Genomic DNA, 20,030 nt, shown 5'->3' with positions numbered 1-20,030 from the left:
ACCTGGCCTTATGCTTCAGTCTCCTATACATTCTCCCCCCGAGTCCTCACCATGACCCTGTCAAACAGTCATCATTACTCCCATTTTACAGATGAGGAAACCGAGCCTCAGAAAAGCTAAGCAATTTGTCCCCACGGTTACACAACTAGTTAAGGGTAGAAGAAGGATTCAGGTTCAAGTCCATCTGTGATTTTTTTTTTCCTTTTTTCTTTTTTAGGGCCGCAGCCACAGCATATGGAAGTTCCCAGGCTGAATCAGAGCTGCAGCTGCCAGCCTACACCACTGCCACAGCCGCAGCAACACCAGATCCTTAACCCCCTGATCGGGGGCCAGGGATGGAACCTGCGTCCTCACGGACACTAGTCGGGTTCATTACTGCTGAGCCATAATAGGAACTCCTCTAATGTGCTTTCTGATCAGTCCCTCCATGCCTCAGTGTCCCATCTACAATTCCCCAGGCTACCAGGAGCCTGCTGGGACTGCAGGGATGGGAGGAAGCCAGGTGTGGTACTAGAGGCCATCTTCTTTGCCTCCCCTGCCTCGTGGTCCCTGGCAGGTGCAATCTGGCTGCCTGCTCTGGACAGGAGGCATCCCACAGCCCCTGTGACATCATCCTTCTTGGCCCCTTTGCCTGTGGCAGGAAGCAAACTCACATAGGCAAAGCACTGAAAATCTGGCTGCTTATTCCTGCCAATTTTCTCAGAGTCTCGGCTGAACGTATTTATTTTTATAAGGCAAGTTGTACCCTTGGCAACCATCAGATTCCATTGTTCCCTTGCTTAAGATGCCAGAATCACTTCCCATGGCCGAGAGAATAAAACCCAACGGCCTCCCTCGACGTGGCCTTCAAGGCCCTCTGTGATATTACACTGGCCACGTGACCACCCTCTTCACTGTGGTCATCTTCAAGCAATGCTCAGCCACTCTGGACAGTTAGCTGTCTTTTGCCCGAGGTCATGGTCTTCGATTTCCCTGGAATGTCCTTCTTTCCCCTCTCTGACTATTAGCATCTTAAATACCTTTCAAAGCCTGACTTGAATGGACCTGCCTCCTCCAAGGAGCCTGCTCTGCTCCCCCCGGCAGAGTTCATGAGTCTCACTTCTAGTCCCCACTGTCCCCTTCCATCATCCTGCCACTAACCAGCATTAGCCCCTTTCATAGCTGCCTTTGCAGCTGGGTTGGGAGCCCTTTTAGGGCAGGGGCCAGGCTATTTATCTGTTTCTCCAGCGTCCCACTTGACACCTGGCAAAAACAATGACCACATCAATGACCTAACAGTAGCTAACATTGATGGAGGATTTCAAAGGCAATGTTCCTGAGTCTCTCAGAACAATCTCAGGGTGCAGACTTTCTGTTTACTCCTATGCAACGGAAAAGGAACTGCGGATTCAAAAAACTGTGTGGAAATGAAGGAGCTGAGATTGGAACCTAGGGTGCTCTGATCCCAAGTGAACTGCTCTGACCCCCTGGCTTCATTAGCGGCTCATGAAATGTTTGCTGAATGAATAATCAAACGCATCGATGAGCAAATGAGTAATGAGGGGAACAAAAAAATCACACAAATATAGAAGAATTATCCACTCCATTGACTAAAGCAAGGCATTCCCTAGAATTCAAGCAATGATTAAAAGCATTTTACTCCATCACCCAGTAGCAGCCCCCACTGTGGAAAATTCCATCGACACATCATAGAAGCCACACATATATCTGGTGTTATTCCAGATATATTCCTAAGAGATACAGAGGAGAATGTCTCATCCCCTTGGTGCAGGACAATGCTCTGATGATCCCCAGGAGAATGGGAACTTAGAGCTGCACCCGGCTTAGCAGGGATGGGTGACTCTGGCTTATTCACAGGCCCTCCCACGATCCTCCAGGATGAACACTGGTTTGAAGGCTGCTACACAGTGTCAGGGATCAGTACAGGCAGGGATTGTCTGCAGAACCCAAGAAAGCCAAATGGGCTGTAGGAGAGGAAAGGAAGGGCAGGTGGAGCGCTGCCCCGGCAGAGCTGGCGCCAGGCGGCAGCTGGGCCTTTGCTTGTGGGCAACCACGGGTGCTGGCAGAACGGAGGTCACTGGTGCAGGAATGTGGGAAGAATAACCTATGTCTCAGTCCCAGACATGCCTTGGGTACTGGGTGAGCACATGGCAGACAAGCTTAGCTCAGGGAGGGGCCATATTCACCTGCGGTTCAGCCGGGAGCAAACACACAGACTGCGGCCTGACCCACCTGCCTGCTGGCAGCCCCCAGCCTTCCCGGATGCTCAGAAAAAGGGAGGTGGGCCCTAGAATGTTTCCTGTCCCCCTTTCTCCCCACAAAGGGAAAATTCTGGGAGCACACAGACGTTCAATCACACATGCACATGCACAGAAACACACACACACACACACACTCACTCTCTCTCTCTCTCTCTCTCTCTTTCTCTCTCTCTCTCTGATTGGTCAGGCTTCCAGCACTTCAAAGCAAGAGTCAATTGGTGAATCTTATTTTCTGGAGAGAAATCAGTACATCCTGAAGGCAGCTGAGCTGGATTCCGCCCTCTGAGACACTGCCAATTGGCTTTTCAAAGTCCCTTTTCATCCTGGGTGATTGCCTGGCCTTGCACATGACAGGAAAGTGAACCTAGAGGCCAAGGGTCTGACAGGGGCCAGAAAACAAAGTTGCAGAGCCAAAGGGAACAAGAAGGAAAAGCAAACACATTTCGTAGGGAGGACTGAATTTCCACTTAGAAAACTCACAATAATCTCCTAAGGTGATTTTGGAAACACATGAAAGCATTTTCCTTTCTGAACTTGAAAGGCGAATCCAGAAGCTGTAACTAGTTTCCTGGGAGCTCAAGAATCTGGTCCTCTTTCCATCAGAGCTGGAACCAGTGGCAGTGAGATACATACTCTTTGCCAGAACCACAAGGAATGAGATGTGGGACATCTCATCCAATTGAAATGAATCTATTCACCCATCCACCCATCCATCCATCCACCCAACCATCCAGCCAGCTAGCCCCCCAGCCAGCCTAGGGTCATTTGCTCATATAGTTAACATTTATTATCACCTGTAATGTGTCTATCATTAGCCTGGCCCTGGAGTCTAGGTACCCTGAAAGGACCTGGAGCCCCCATCTTGATTATCCAAGAAGAGGAAGGGATATTAATTACAAAGCCTCATTCAGTTCTAATTCAAACGCAAAACAGACGATAAACCCTCCCTGATGCAAAAAGTCCCTTAAGCTTGAGGACAATGCAGTAGTTAGACTGGGGTCTAGCTTGGGCTGGCTCTCTGGAAAGATCCGCTGATTCAGCATAACCTGTACCACCTGTTAAATGCCCTAGCCGAAGGCCACACGTTCCATCTTTGAAAATCTTTCATTAAGGCTTCGTGATGGAAGGAGGCTGAACAATTATGTAAGAGTGTTTTCTTCTGACAATTTTATAGATATATTTTGAAGGAAGCAAACATATGTCTATTAAACATGGGGAGAATTATCAGTGAATGTTTTTAAATGACCAATAAAAATGAAATTATCATTGCTCATTGTTTTTTATGGATCATAATGTGTGTTTTTTTTTCTTCTGATGGAAATATCCAACAAACTCCCCTCCTAGACGCCGGCCGCTAATTACCCAGTTAGCACACAGTAGTTCAGGCAAGCAGGCTCTCGCCTGTCGTAATTCATCTTCATAAACGTAATTGGCCCAATGAAAGAGATCACAAAATAATTCTGCAAAGAGGAGACAGATTCAATAAAACCTGATTTCACTCTTCTCTTTTTCGAAAGTATAAGCTTGGGAGAGGCGTTTTTAAGAACATCTCAGATTTGTCCCCAGATTTCCACTCCCACCCTCATTTCTTTATTACTGAACGACTTATTAAGGACCTACTCTATTCAAATCATTAGCGACATACTGGAGGAAAGCAAAACTTGATGCAAATCCCCCATGACAAGAAACTGGCCATGAGCTGCAGACAGTAGTAATGGTGACACAGGGGGGACAGGAATAAAAACTCCAGAAGAGGTGCAGAGAGAGGGCTCTGGGAGTTCAGAGGCAAAGCAGTTGCTTCCTGCTGGAAAATCAGGGAAGGCTTCATGGAAGAAGTGGCATTTGCACTGAACTATGAATGATGAAGGGGTGGGAGATGGCGGGGAGGTGAATGGCCATCCTAAGGAACGAAGGCTTGTTCAGACTAACACAGGAGCAATTTCAGTGGAGCGCAGACAGGTGAAGGGCAGAGAAAGGTACTTGGCATGGAAAGGTAGCTTGAAGGTTATTGTGAAGTGGGAGAGGCACCGTGGCGGGGCCCCTTTCTCTCTGCATGTGCAATAGCTATTAAATGGACACAATCAGCAGAGCGCACGTCCCGTGTGCTAGGCCCTGGGCAAGGGCTCTGTGGGTGACTGAGCTGCAAAACCTACCCCCCAAGTTTTACTCAAAAGGGAGGAAAAGAAGTGGGTGTGGCCAGCACTAGCTGAGCTTGGAGGTGGCAGAGGAGGGGGTCACTGTTCAGATGAGGCAGTCAGTTGGCCCCAGATGAGTGCACCATCCATCCAATTCCACATCACAGCAGGCACAGTGAGCAGGAGGCTCTAGCTGTTTCCAAGGCAAAAGATTTTTGGACCATTTACTGCCAAATACTTCTTTTCTCTCTTTCTGGCACCAACACTTCCCTCCTTGAAAATTCAAACAAACCAGGAAGAGACACTGAGAAGAAAGGTTCAGGGAGCTAGGAAGGCATTGCAAATGAGAATCACAAAGTAGAATCCCAGGGAACGGAAATTTCTGGGAGGGAGTGGTTGACAGTGTCACATGGTGTAGAGAATTAAAATAAAAGGAGAGCTGGTGAGTGTCCATTGGATTTAGCATGGAGAAAATCATTGATGAGTTGGCAAGAGTCACATCAGAAAGGTGGGCCTAGGGAGCAGAGGCCAGGTAGTGAGCTGGCCGTGTGGAGAGGAGTCATGCTGCTGACACAGGTGTCAAGTTACCTGCCCAACATCTAACCTCCACTTTGTCTTCTGGTCTCTACTCTCATCAACAGACCTAATCAACCTCAGGAAATTATATGTTACTGACTTGTTTTTGTTTGTTTGTTTTCGTCTTTTGTCTTTTTTAGGGCTGCACCTGTGGCATATGGAGGTTCCCAGGCTAGGGGTCTAACCGGAGCTACAGCTGCTGGCCTACACCACAGCAACACCAGATCTGAGCCTCACCTGTGACCTACACCACATCTCACAGCAATGATGGATCCTTAACCCACTGAGCAAGGCCAGGGATTGAACTAATGGTGGGTCCTAGTCAGATTCGTTTCCACTGAGCCATGATAGGAACTCCTATTACTGCTTTTTTACAGAGTAGATTATGTGCTACCACAACATTTTTATACTGGAGGATCCTTTAGGTGTTTTTTGGAAGTGCCCTGAGCTCAGGAATGCCTATTCTACTGCAGTGGTTCTTACCCTTTCATGAGACTAAAATCTTGACTCAGTGACCTGGATGGAGCATAGGCTTTCCCCATCTCTCTCTACTTCTATCCCATCTGCTCCCAACTTCTGTTTACTCTTTCTGCTTATCACCTCATGATTCTGTTCCCTCCTCTTTACCCCTCTGGCTTCCTTTGCAGTAGACTGAATGTTTGCTTCTACCTCTTCATTGTTTGTAATAACTTTTACTTCCACACCTTTTCCATGACCTCAAGTTCTCTCCACTCCCTGACCTTGAGGCTGACCCCTATGACTTGTTTAGGCCAATCTGATGTTGAGATGTGATGTAATCTAAGGCTTGACATGGGTTCTTGTACAACTGACTGTGCTTCTGATTAACTTCCAGTGATCTACCTGAGAAAATTATATGCTAGGTGATGCTGCCACTTCCAACTGGGCCCCAGAAGGAAGACCTGAGAAAAAGACTTGAATCTAACCTATAGCCTGGAGCTGAACCCACCCTAGATCAGCCAAACTATAATCAACTGCAGATCCAAGACTGTGAAAATCAATACACAGTGTTTTAAGCCACTGAGTTTTGGGGTGATTTGTTATGCAGCATCACTATAGCATTAGCTGACTGATACAACCTCGTTCATTCAAATCCTTTACTCTCACGCCTGAAGTCCAACTGCCATATAGGCTGTTAGATAACCTCAGTCACAATAAGCAAGGAAAAAAATCCCCCTTCAGGGTTTTCAGTATTTCTTCCAGAAGGTTTATGCTTTTATTCATTTTGTTCATACACTCAATAAAAGAAGACTTGTGCTAAGGCTTAGCAAGGGTAATGGGGCAAGTAAGGGATAGCTATAAATTGGAATGAGACTCATTTCATATCCTTAAGTGAGAGTGACAGACTTGGAAGCAAATAATTACATCCCAAGGTGCCAGTCATATTTCTTATCTTAAAGCAAACCAAGTGGAGATAAAATAATCATTCTTGCAAATGCCCTTGTTTATACTTAAAAGCAATTATCTGTGGGTATTTAAAAAATAAAATCTACAGTAATTATGAGTTTGCCTTTTTCTTTTTTACATATCACATGAACCAGTAAGGAAGTGGAACGCAAGACAGCCTTACCATATGTCAATATCAAAATACATTCTCCTTTAAAGTTTGCTTTGCACATCCTTCTGGAAGATGGGGAATGAGATGTACTTGTAAACAGAGAGAAATGATTCACAGGATCATGATTGCTTTTCATCAGCTGCATCAATTATATACAGCAATGGGACTTGGTGAAATGCATTTACAACTTGTTAAAAACACTCCTTGAAACAATTCAGACCTTGTTAAGTCCTGGTGTGCTCAGCCAAGCAGGGGCTGGCAATTGGCAGAACTCAGTTCTCAAATCAAATCCAAGCTGACCTTGGCCAAGAGGAAGGCATGAAGATTCTTTCTGATTTCTCTTACCATTGTCACGAGATGGAAGATGGGGAAGTCAGCTAAGAAATGAGTACAGACTCTTTTTGTGGCCATGCCTGTGGCACACGTAAGTTCCTGGGCCAGGTATGGAACCTGCCACAGCAGTAACCTGAGCCACAGTACTGCAACATCGGATCCTTAACCCACTAAGCCACCAGGGAACTCCCAAGTACAGACTTTTCTTAGGCTGTCAATAACACATCCAATGAGTCATCAGGCCAATTATACTACGTTAGGTGATGGGGCTACAACAATAAAAGAATAAATACATGGGTCCCACCCTTAGATCACTTAGGTTCTCACAGGGGATTATAGATGATTAAGCCACTTCCAGCTCCTCCAGGTCCTATGTAATGTTAAAAAAATTCATCTTCCCAGTCCCTCAATTTCCTCATCCATAAAATTACAAACATAGTAATACATCATGGGATTGTTGTGAGAATTAAATAAGTTAATATATGCTATGGCGGACACAGCCGTTGCCTACCAAAAAAACCCATGATCCCTTGCTTTTTGCTTTTACTATGAGAACCCTAATTTTGTTGGAACAGCAAAGCATCCTGCCAAAATACTCACCTTCCCAAGCCTCCCTTGTAGCTTTGGTGGCTGTGTTCCTCCGTTCTGGCCAGTGAGAAGTAGATATAAGTCCTTCCTGAATAAAAAGACAAAGTTTCATGAGACATTTTTTTTGTTGTTCATTTTCTTGCCAGTTACATATTTATAGAACATCCAACCACCCTGAGACCTGTAGATGAAACCACATGTTTGGGATGATGGAGCAGAAAACAGAAGAAACCTGGTTTCCAAATGATATCCTCGGGCACCTGCGTAAATTCTATTCCACTTATTTCCAGATCGACCACGGGAGGAGTAGTTCTTGCTTAAGCCACTCTTTGGGGCTTTTAGTTCTGCACAGGGGAACACATTCCTAACTGAAAACAAGTGCGCGGCACGCGGGAAGTGTTCAACAAACGCCATTCATCTTCAGAATGTTCTGACCACCCTGATGGAGCTGACAGACCACTTGGGGGGCTTCTAATCCAGACTAGAGGGAAAATCCATGGAGAAAGAGACATCCAAGCGGGACTGAAAGGCTGGGTAGCAGTGCTATCCGCTCTGAATCTGAAAAGTCTTAAAGTCTGAACGTGGACCCTCTTCTCACCTCACTGTCCCCCCACTTCCCAAAGCCTCTGCTTGGGACATTCCAACAGGCTTCTCTGCTTTCTGTCTTTCTGTCCAGACCAACTTCTACAGTTGTTTGCAGAGACATCTTCCTAAAGATTTCTGGTTATTCACACCCCTAAATGACAACCTCTTGAGAGCAACCCTTCCCCTACACAGAGCTTCTCAAAGTTTCCACCAAAGGGCCCCCTAAGCAGCCTGAACCTCATGGAAGCTTCCGCAGGACCTAAAAGGCAGACAATTTATCTGAACTTTTAAAATTCAATCCTGGGAGCAGAGCAAGATGGTGGAGTAAGAGGTCCCGCTCACCTTCTCCCACAAACACATCCAAAAACCTACATGTGAAACGACTCACACAGAACATCAACTGGATGCTGGCAGAAGAACTTAAACCTCCAAAAAGGGCAAGAAACTCTTGACATAACTGGGTGGAACAACAGAAAAACAGAGAGAGAGAGAGAAAAGGAATCAGGACGGGACTAGCATTCCCCGAGAGGCAGCTGTGAAGGAGAAAAGGAACCCACCTTCTGGGAAGCCACCCAACTGACGGAAAGATCAGCCGAGCTGGAGGGACCTCAAAGTCGCCGAGAAAAAGGCAGCAGCGGGACTGAGACCAGCAAGGCAAAGCGAGAACGCACAGATCATCTGAACCACCCGCCCGGACACCACTGCCTGAGCTGCTCGGGCGGCGGCTGGGCGCAGAGACTCAGGCTCCAGAGGTCAGTCCCGGGGAGAGGACTGGGGACAGCCTGAGGGGCTAAGGAGCAGGGCGCCATGGGCGGGGGAGTGGTACACCATGGGGTGAGGAGGGGAACACCAGGCAGAGGGAACCGGGGAGAAGGTCCGGTCCCACAGGAGAGGTAAGGCGGCAAGGCGCCATTGTTGGGGAGGGGAAAGGAGGAGGGGCGGACCCAGAGGAAGTGCCCTGAACCCAAGCTGCGCATGCCCACAGGCTCACAGAGGGCGGGGCGGCTCTGGCGCAAGCTACAGGCTGGAGAAGCCTCTTGCTCCTTTAGGGAAAACTGGGCGCTTCTTGTGCAGGCTACCAGTGGCCAGGCACCTCTCGGGTGGGCTAAGGGCATCAGGGGGCTACGTGTGACGTGGTGCCCCTTGCACAAACTACAGGTGGCAGGGGCACACTGCGATGGCCCTCTCAGAGGCCAGATGGAGGCGTGGTTTGCCACCACTGGGGGCCTGTGAGTGGGCCCCACCTGTGACCCCAATTACCTCACGGGTTGACAAAAAAAAAAAGAGGGCACTGCAATCAAGCACCATACGCTGGTGCTCTCACTCCCCTGGGAACACACCCGCCCTGCAGCCACCACTGCCAAACACTCTGGGTGGCGCCCAGACACATGTCACTGTCCCTTCCCAAGACCCTACAACTAGGAGCAGCTGGGGAAGCACCTCCTGCGTGGGCTAAGTGGGACTGGGGGCTTCTTGCATGGCCTGCAGGTGGCGGGGGCAAACCGCCCCAGTTATCCCTGATTCCAGAGGTGGGCGTGGCCCACCGCCACTGGGGATACCTGAACAAAAATCACTTGCAGCCCCACCACCTCAGAGGGCACCACAGTGAAGGACATTGAGACGGAACACCACCTGTTGTTGCGATCGCTCCCCTGGGAGCACACCCTCCCTGCTGCTGCCACTGCCAAACACTCTGGGCAGTGCTCGGATGCTTCATCACTGTCCCTTCCCAGGAACCTGCAACTAGGAGCAGCTTATGCAGCACCTCCTCTGGGAGCTAAACAGGACGAGGTGCTTCTGGCATGGTCTACAGGAGGCAGGGGCAAACCACTGCAGTTGTCTCTGGCTCCAGAGGTGGGAGTGGCTTGCCACCACTGGGGTCCATGAACACATACCACTTGCAGCCCCATTCACCTCAAGGGCACCACAGAGGAGGGCACTGTGACCGAGCACCACCTGCTGGTGCTCTCACTCCCTGGGAACACACCCGCCCTCCTGCTGCCACTGCTGAATGCCACGGGCAGTCCCCACACGCCTGATCTCTGTCACTTCCCAGGATCCTATAACTAGGAGCAGCCTGTACAGCACCTCCTATGTGGGCTAAGTGAGACGGGTTGCTTCATGCACCATCTACAGGTGGCAGGGGCAAACCACCACAGTTATCACTGACTCCAGAGATGGTCATGGCCCGCTCCCACTAGGGGTCCCTGAACAGGCACCACCTGCGGTTCTCGTCACCTCAGAGGAGGGCATTGCAATCAAACACAAGGTGCTGTTGCTCTCGCTCCCCTGGGAACTCACGCACCCTGCTGCTGCCACTGCCGAATGCTCTGGTCACCTTGTAGATCTGCCTAGAGCTCATTACCATTTCCAAGGGCCCTGCAACTAGCAGTGGCCTGTGCCACCTTCCTGCAGGTCCTTGCTGCTGGTGAGAGCCCAGCAACCAGGCACAAACCACTGGCCCTACCCACTGCCTCCTTCTCCCTGAAAACACACTGAGTATTCTGGGAAATGCTGCCCACTCCAAAGAAAGAGACAGCAAATAATCAAACTCCTATGCCAAAAATAAAGAGTAACACCCCTCCCCCCAAATATACAGGGATGCTCTTGCTTAGAAGTAGCCTTACAAGACCACAGTTTGGCTTCCCCAAACTCACAGAAAAAGAAAAGCATAAGCAAGATGAAGAAGCTCAGAAACCATTCCCAGCTAAAGGAACAGAAGGAGTCACCTAAAGCCATCAACAATGAAAGAGACCTCTGCAGTCTGACAGACACTGAGTTCAAAAGGGAGACAGTGAAAATCCTGAAGGAATTAAGGCTGAATATCAAGGAATTAAGAGAAGACACAAACAGGAATGCAGACTCCCTTAGAAAGGGAGGAGTCTAAAAAATGTAAGGAGGAGTCAAGGAAACCTAGAAAACTCATTTGCAGAGATGCAAACTGAGCTAAAGGCAATAAAGACCAGAATGAATAATGCAGAGGAACGAATTAGTGACGTGGAAGACAGAATAACGGAAATCACCCAATCAGGACAGCAGACAGAAACCCAAATGAATAAACATGAAAGCAATATAAGACACCTATGGGATCATATAAAGTGGGCCAAACTACGCAGAATAGGAATTCCAAAAGGAGAAGGAAAAGAAAAAGGGATGGAAAATATATTTGAAGAAATCACGTCTGAAAACGTTCCAAATCTGAAGGATACTGATATCCAGATGCAGGAAGCACAGAAGGCCCCAAACAGGTTGAACCCAAACAGGCCCACACCAAGACATAATAAAAATGGCAAAAGTTAAAGAGAGGATTCTAAAGGCAGCAAGAGAAAAGCAAAGCATTAAATATAAGGGAACCCCCATAAGGCTGTCAGCTAATTTCACTACAGAAACACTACAGGCCAGAAGGGAGTGGCGAGATATATTTAAGGTGCTCAAAGGAAAAAATTTGCAACCTAGACTACTCTAACTAGAAAGAATATCATTTAAAATAGAAGGGGGAAATAAAGAATTTCTCCAACAAACAAAAGCTAAAGAGTACAGCAATACTAAACCCATTCTGAAACAAATACTGAAAGGGCTTCTCTAAATTAAAAAAAAAAAAAAAAAAAGAGAGAGAGAGAGAAAAGAAAAAAAGAAGAATTAGGATGGAGGAAACCACAATTGGAAAGCAATCACTTAAATAAGCCAGCACACAGGTCTAAACATGAAGATGTTCACACACACAAAAAAAAGAAAAAAGACATCAAAATCATACAATTTTGTGGGGAGGGAAAGTAAGAAAAGATAATAGATTCTTTTTTTATTTTAATGACACGTTTGAGCCTATGTGACCATCAGGCTAAAGCAAGCAGATATAGGAAAGGGTTAACGTACTTAAAAAACAAGGCAACCACCAATCAAAACCTGACATCACATTCACAAAAACTGAAAAGAAAAGCACTCAAGCATAAAGTAAATGGAAACCATCCAACCAAAAAAAGAAAGGAAGAGAAACACAGAATCCACTGGAAAACAAGGTTTAAAATGGCAATAAATACGTATCTACCAATAATCATCTTAAATGTCAATGGACTGAATGCTCCAATCAACAGACACAGAGTGCAAGATTGGATAAAAAAGCAAAAACCTTCAACCCCTGCTGTCCACAAGAGACTCGCCTTAGGGCAAAGGACACATACAGATTGAAAGTGAGGGGATGGGAAAAGATATTTCATGCCAATGGACAAGACAGGAAAGCAGGAGCTGCAATCCTCATATCAGACGAAATAGACTTTAAAATGAAGGCCATAAAGAACGACAAAGAAGGACACGATTTAATGGTTAAAGGATCCATTCATGAAGAGGATAGTCCAGTCGTCAATATATATGCCCCTAATTAATAGGAGCACCCAGATACCTACAACAAATCTTAACAGACATAAAAGGAGAAATGGATGGGAATACAATCACAGCAGGAGACTTCAACACCCCACTCACATCAATGGACAGATCCTCTCCACAGAAAATCAATACGGCAACACAGATCCTAAAGGACACAATAGAAAAGGTAGACTTAAGTGACATTTTCAGGACACTACACACAAAAAGTCAGAATATACATTCTTCTCAAATGCACATGGAACATTCTCAGGAACTGATCACATCCCAGGGCACAAAGCTAACCTCAACAAATTTCAGAGTAGAGAAATCATTTCAAGTATCTTCTCTGACCACAATGGCATGAAACTAGAAATCAACCACAGGAAAAGAAATGAGAAAAAAACTTACTACATGGAGACTAAACAACGTGCTACTCAAAAACCCATGGGTCAACGAGGAAATCAAGAAGGAATTTGAAATGATAATGAAGACACAAATGATAATGAAGACACAAATGATAATGAAGACACAACCACTCCAAAATCTATGGGACGCCACAAAAGCAGGGCTCAGAGGGAAATTCATAGCCAGACAGGCCTTCCTCAAAAAAGAAGAAAAATCTGGAGTTCCCGTCGTGGCGCAGTGGTTAACAAATCCGACTAGGAACCATGAGGTTGCGGGTTCGGTCCCTGCCCTTGCTCAGTGGGTTAACGATCCAGCGTTGCCGTGAGCTGTGGTGTAGGTTGCAGACGCGGCTCGGATCCCGCGTTGCTGTGGCTCTGGTGCAGGCCAGTGGCTACAGCTCCGATTTGACCCCTAGCCTGGGAACCTCCATATGCTGAGGGAGCAGCCCAAGAAATGGCAAAAAGACAAAAAAAAGAAAAAGAAGAAAAATCTCAAATTGACACCTTAACCCATCACCTAAGTGAATGAGAAAAAGAAGAACAAACACAACCTAAAGGCAGCAGAAGGAAGGAAGGAAATCATAAAGATCAAAGAGGAAATCAATAAAATAGAGATTAAAGAAACAAGGGAAGAAATCAATAAAACCAAACTCATAGAGCTGGTTCCCTTAAAAGGTAAACAAAATTGACAAACCTCTAGCCAGACTCACCAAGAAGAGGAGAGAAAATACCCAAATAAACAAAGTAAGAAATGAAAAAGGAGAAGTCATAACAGATATTACAGAAATACAAAAACCCATGAGAGAATACCATGAACAATTGTGTGCTAACAAATTTGACCACCTAGAAGAAATGGACAACTTTCTAGAGACTTACACTCTGCCAAAACCGAACCAAGAAGAAACAGGTCAACTGAACAGACCGATCACTAGAAATACAATTGAATATGTCATAAAAATACTCCCTACAAATTAAAGCCCAGGACCAGATGGCTTCACATACAAATCCTACCACACCTACAAAGAGGAACTTATACCCATCTTCCTTAACCTTTTTCAAAAGGTTGAAGAAGAAGGAACACTTCCAAAGACATTCTGTGTCGCCACCATCACCCTAATTCCAACACCAGCCAAACATACCACCAAAAAAGAAAACCATCGGCCAATATCTCTGATGAATATAGACACAAAAATTCTCAACCAAATTTTAGCCAACCAAATCCAACAACATATAAAACAGATCATACACCACGACCAGGTGGGATTCATCCCAGGTGCACAAGGATGGGTCAACACATGCAAATCAATCAACCTCATACACCACATTCACAAAAGAAAAGTCTATAAACACACACGATCGTCTCAATAGATGCAGAAAAAGCATTTGACAAAGTCCAACATCCATTCATGATCACAACTCTTACCAAAGTCGCTAGAGAGGGAACATACCTCAACAGAATCAAAGCCATTTATGACAAACCCACAGCAAATATAATACTCAATAGAGACAAGCTGAAAGCCGTCTCACTAAAATCTGGAACAAGACAAGGATGCCCACTCTCACCACTCTTATTCAACATAGTACTGGAAGTCCTAGCCACAGCAATCAGACAAACAAAAGAAATAAAAGCCATCCAACTAGGAAGAGAAGAGGTAAAACCGTCACTGTACGCAGACAACATGATCCTACATTTAGAAAACCCTGAGGACTCAACCCAAAAACTACTTGAACTGATCAACAAATTCGGCAAAGTAGCAGGATATAACATTAACATTCAGAAATCAATCACACTTCTGTATACTAACAACGAAATATTAGAGAAGGAATACAAACATACAATACCCTTTAAAATTGCACCCTGAAAAATCAAATACCTGGGAATACACCTGACCCAGGAGGTAAAAGACTTACATGCTGAGAACTATAAAATATTATTCAAGGAAATCAAAGAAGGTACAAAGAAATGGAAAGACATCCCATGCTCATGGTTGGAAAAATCAATATTGTAAACATGGCCATACTACCCAAAGCAATCTACAGATTCAATGCAATCCCTATCAAATTACCCACAACATTTTTCACAGAACTAGAACAATCCAGCCAAACACTCTTATGCGACCACAAAAGACGCAGAATTGCCAAAGCAATTCTGAGGAACAAAAACCAAGCAGGAGGCATAGCTCTCCCAGACTTCGGGTGATATTTCACAGCCACACTCATCAAGACAGTGTGGTACTACTGGTACCAAAACAGACATACGGACCAATGGAACAGAATAGAGAGCCCAGAAATGAACCCAGACACCAATGGTCAAGTAATCTTTGACAAAGGAGGCAAGAACATCAAATGGGGAAAAGACAGTCTTTTCAGCAAGTATTGCTGGGAAACCTGCACAGCTGCACGCAAACCCATGAAACTAGAACACACCCTCATGCCATGCCATGCGCAAAAAGAAACTCAGAATGGCTTAAAGACTGAAACATAAGACAAGACACCATCAAACTCCTGGAAAAGAACATAGGCAAAGCATTCTCTGACACCAACCTTCCAAATGCTTTCTCAGGCCAGTCTCCCAAAGCAACAGACATAAAAGCAAAAGTAAACCCGTGGGACCCAATCAAACGCACAAGCTCTTGCACAGCAAAGGAAACTAAAAAGACAACGTACAGAATAGGAGAAAATAGTGTCAAATGATGCAACTGACAAAGACTTAATCTCTGAAATACACAAGCAATTTATACAACTCAACAGCAAAAAAGCCAACAACCCAACTGAAAAAACGGGCAAAAGACCTGAATAGACATTTCTCCAAGGAAGATATACGGATAGCCAACAAGCACATGAAAAAATGCTCAATACCCTGATTATGAGAGAAATCAAATCTAAACTACCATGAGGTACTACCTCACACCAATCAGAATGGCCATCATTAATAAGCCTACAAATAACAAATGCTGGAGGGGGTGTGGAGAAAAGGGAACCCTCATGCACTGTTGGTGGGAATGTATGCTGGTACGACCAGTATGGAGAACATTATGGAGGTACCTTAGAAAAACTACACATAGAACTACCATAAGACCCAGTGATCCCACTCTTGGGCATATATCTGGACAAAATTTTCCTTAAAAAAGACACGTGCACCCGCAAGTTCATTGTGCACTATTCACAATAGCCAAGACATGGAAACAACCCAAATGTCCACTGACAGATGATTGGATTAGGAAGATGGGGGATATATACACAATGGAATACTACTCAGCCATAAAAAAGAACAAAATAATACCATTTTCAGCAGCATGGATGGAACTTGAGACTCTCATACTGAGTGAATAAGTCAGAGAAAGACAAGTACCATCCGATGTTACTTATATCTGGAATCTAATATATACTACACAAATGAACCTTTCCACAGAAAAGAAAATCATGGACTTGGAGAAGAGACTTGTGGTTGCCACGGGGGAAGGGATGGAGTGGGATGGATTGGGAGCTTGTGGTTAATAGATGCAGACTATTATCTTCGAAATGATTAGCAGTGAGATCCTGCTGTGTGGCACTGGGAACTATGTCTAGTCACTTACGATGGAGCACAATAATGTGAGAAAAAAGAATGTATACATACATGTATGTGTAACTGGGTTACCATGCTGTACAGTAGAAAAGAAATGCATTGGGGAAATTAAAAAATGTAAATAAAATAAAATTCAATCCTAAAAAATCCTGTAGTTCTTGCATTTTTCTTTTGTAATGTATTCTCGTTGCTTTTAATATGCAAATATTTTCACTTACTTCCTAATGGGCTTAATGCATATTCTAGGAAGATGTACCACCTTTAACCTGTGGTTCTGAGTACTGTTGCCTCAAGTCAGCCTCCTTCCACCGCTGAAGAGACAGGCAGAGAGAGAGTTTGGGGTGAAAGAGAAAAGAAATAGCTTTCCTGCTTTATCAGTCCTCAGCGGGTTAATGCCCTGTAGACTGTATACCCTCCCTTGGAAAAGATTAAAACGTGCTTTTATATTTTGGGGAGTGGAAAATAGGGCCACAGATAAGGATCGGGTTAGATGCAAGCTTGTACTCTTCTTCACAGCTGGGGCAGGACTGGTTCTGATGGTCCTGGAACAGAGAAGCCTTCATCAAGTGGTTAACATCTTCCATTTTTTGGGGGGAGGGGGGTCAGTTCTGAGGGAGAACTCAAAGATATTGTCATGTATATTCTTTGCGGAGGAATTAGGACCCTACCCCAAGGTCGGCCTATGGTTTCTTGACTGTTCCTCCCTTGTCTCTGCATCCCCTCCCTTCTGGGATTAACAACTGTTTGAACCTGCCCTTTGGAACCTAGGGGAGGTCAGGGAGGCTGACGCCTATTCCTTACAGGCAACAAGCAGGGGCACAGAAAGGCTTTTGGGCTCAGGAGCCCCACAGGGCCCTGCTGAGTTTCAGTACCTCCTTGTACACTGCTCTACTCCTCAGGGGCCACGCCAGAGCTACTGTCCTGGCATCAAGGTGGTACCTATTTGGCCTCCTGCCTTTCCACATGTCATCCCTTCTTCACCAAATGACCTTCCTCCCTGACTTCCTGGAAAACTCCAAAGCACGCTCCAGTGTTGAACTACCCACCAGGACCTGGTTTGGGCAGTGATTAAAGAGTCTCCAACCTCTAAGGAAACTGTGAATCTGTCAAGCGTAAGGGCTGAATTTTATTCATTCGTGAAAGTTTTCCATGACTATTGTGTAACAAATTATTCCCAAACCTAGAGGCTTAAAATAATCATTTTATTTTGCTCACAATTTTGTGGATCAAAAATTCCAGAAGGGCTCAGCTGGGCAGTTCCTGCTTGGAGTCTCTCAGGTAGTTTGCAGTCACATAGCAGCTGGGGGCCACAGTCATCTGAAAGCTTGACTGGGCTGGAAGGTCCAAGATGGAGCCCTCACGTGGCTGGCGGTTCAGACTGGCTGTTGGCTGGGAGCTCAGATGGTGCTCTCAACTGGAGGGTCTATATGTAGCCTCTCTAGTCAGACTTCCCAAGGTAGTCGGCTTCCCCCAGAACAAAGGTCCTGAGAGACCAGAAGGACGCAGCATACAGCCTCACACGTCAGGCTGTGTCAGGGTCAACCACATCCTATTGGTTACAAGTGAGCCATGGGCTAGCAGAGAGAGGCTCAAGGAGTCAGGAATTAGACTACACCTCTTAATAAGGTCTCATTATAGAAGAAGGAGTGGGATGGAAGCTACTGGGGCAGCAGTCTTTGGCAAATACCATCTGGCATAATAAGCATCTCAGCATTGAGCCCAATTTATGGTGAGCGAATGAATGAATGAATTGAATGGGAGTCTAAGTATTCTGAGAACGGCCACCATCCTCAGGATAAGATTTTGACATCAAAGGGAAGTCAAATCCCTCCCTACTTTCCTGTTCAAAGCCTTCTTTCCTCTCAGACCCACTCTGCCTCTCCCTACCTGAGGGCGAGAGTTGAAGCCAAGAGGTGTAGGAAGAACAGCAGCGAGAGGGAAGGAGGGAAGAGAGAGATGGGAGGAAGGAGAGGGGAGGGGGGTTTCCAGCTCTTGGAAAGGTGAGAAGTAAATTCCCCTCCCTTGGAATTTCCTGCTCCCACCAGCTTCCACTTTTCTGGCCTTCCTCAAGGAGGAAACAACGGTGTGATGGGGATTCATTTTGAATACAGATCAACAGTTGGTAAAAGCTTGACTCTAAATCAAGCTTGATATTCCCTGTGCCCCCACTGGAGTCCCTTCTGCCCTCCTCCCTCAGGATCTCAGCCTCCCCCAGCGCCCCCGCCCCCCCCTTCCCATGAGAACCAAGATGGCTCATCTCCTTGAATCCCTCCCGCGTTAAACCCTGTGGTTTCCCACCAGGGAAAATGGCAGGGTGTCAGCCTCCCGGGGAGAGGCCGCCTGTCATTCAGAGAACTCTCCTTCTCCACAATCTAATATCCCCTCATCTCCCATTACGAGTTCAGTTATGGCAGCCTTCATGGCAGCATAGCAGGTGTCATTAAATAGACATTAAGACCCAACAGGGCATGCTTTACGGGACCATTACCATATGCCTGATGTTTGCTGTGACAAATGGAGATCCAGCCAACCACGCCAGGCAATAATGGGCGGGAAACACCCCCTGGGGTGAGGCAATGTGACTAGAAGATGAGACACTCATTGCTTAATGCCATATACATCCCATCGCGAGACGGCTGCTTCCTCTTTGCTGACGCGGCCTGGGAGTCCAGCTTCGCTCTCGTCTGCCTGGGCTGATAGGGCACTGGGGCCAGGAGAGATGGAGACCACCGTCTGGTCAGCAAGGCCGGCCTGGGCACAGTGCTCCAGGGAACTTTGCCTCCCGATTTCAGGACAAAGGGCTGCATTGGCTCAGTTTCTCCCAAGCTGATTGGTAAACCAGGGGCCAAACAGTGAAAGAAGTGAAGGGAGCTATTATCCTTCTGCTCATCTGAGTAGGAAGTTGACCCTGTCTGAGCACAGAGAACTCACCTTTTAAAAAATTTTTTATTTAAAAAAAATTTTTTTGGCTGCACCCATGGCTTGCACAAGTTCCCAGGCCAGGAACTGAACCTGAGCACAGCCGTGACAACACCCAAGGCATAACCAGTAGCCTACCAGGGGACTCTGGAACTCACCTTTATTTAAACGTCACCTCATGACAGGTGACTGAGCATGGCTAACATGCTCTCTTAGCTGGAGCCTGTGATCTGGGGGCAGCACAGTGTGGGGAGCATGAGCTATGGATTCTGACTTCCCTGGGCCTGAATCCTAGCTGTGCCATCTCACAAAGACACCTTCTTCCCATCTCTGGTACAGAGATACGATGAGAAAGGGAAGGCTCATGGGACGTATTTAGCACAGGGCCTAATGACGCAAACAAAGTTTTCCAAGCCCCCTGCCCGCCCCCCCATTTCTTTTCATTCTGGCTCTCGCATCCTCGGTCTTTTGAGGAATTAAGGGTCTGGGATCCCAGGGCCTCTGGCATGCCTGCTTCTCCCTGGGGAGTGGAGATACCCAAAGCCAGGTGACCTTGCAGATTTGATGCCCTTATAAGATGCCCTCTCATAAGCCTCATACACACACTGTCTGCCTCCTCTGCACCACGTATCAGTGACAGAGCATTGCTGGGGACAGTCCTCAAGCCTACCAACCTGCTGCACTGACCCAGCAGGCCCCTCGCTCCCCCCACCAGCAGGTCCATCT

At 46.4% G+C, this 20,030-nt stretch overlaps 1 protein-coding gene across 3 annotated transcripts in view; it reads right to left on the bottom strand.

Moving 5' to 3' along the window:
- The window catches only part of LOC146398355 (uncharacterized), a 246,098-nt gene that overhangs the window by 23,935 nt on the left and 202,133 nt on the right, over positions 1 to 20,030 (bottom strand). For 2 of the 3 annotated variants that reach the window (XR_014821618.1, XM_084985733.1), the window contains one exon: positions 7,482 to 7,557. Coding sequence is in view for 1 of the 3 variants with exons in the window: in XM_084985733.1 (XP_084841859.1) it covers positions 7,482 to 7,557 (76 nt within the window). In the remaining 2 variants the exon portion in view is untranslated. Of the gene's footprint in view, positions 1 to 7,481; positions 7,558 to 8,611; positions 8,981 to 20,030 lie in introns of those variants that run through there. The other variant, XR_014821617.1, reaches the window with a different exon arrangement.

This window comes from Sus scrofa, chromosome 12, assembly GCF_054392235.1.
Source record: "Sus scrofa isolate SSC_HxYL_T2T_F1_AM1 chromosome 12, Sscrofa_HxYL_maternal_Yorkshire_Landrace_v2.0, whole genome shotgun sequence".
Lineage (NCBI taxonomy): Eukaryota > Metazoa > Chordata > Mammalia > Artiodactyla > Suidae > Sus > Sus scrofa.
The sequence above is the reverse complement of the archived record's forward strand: the minus strand, read 5'-3'. Positions and strand labels throughout refer to the sequence as shown.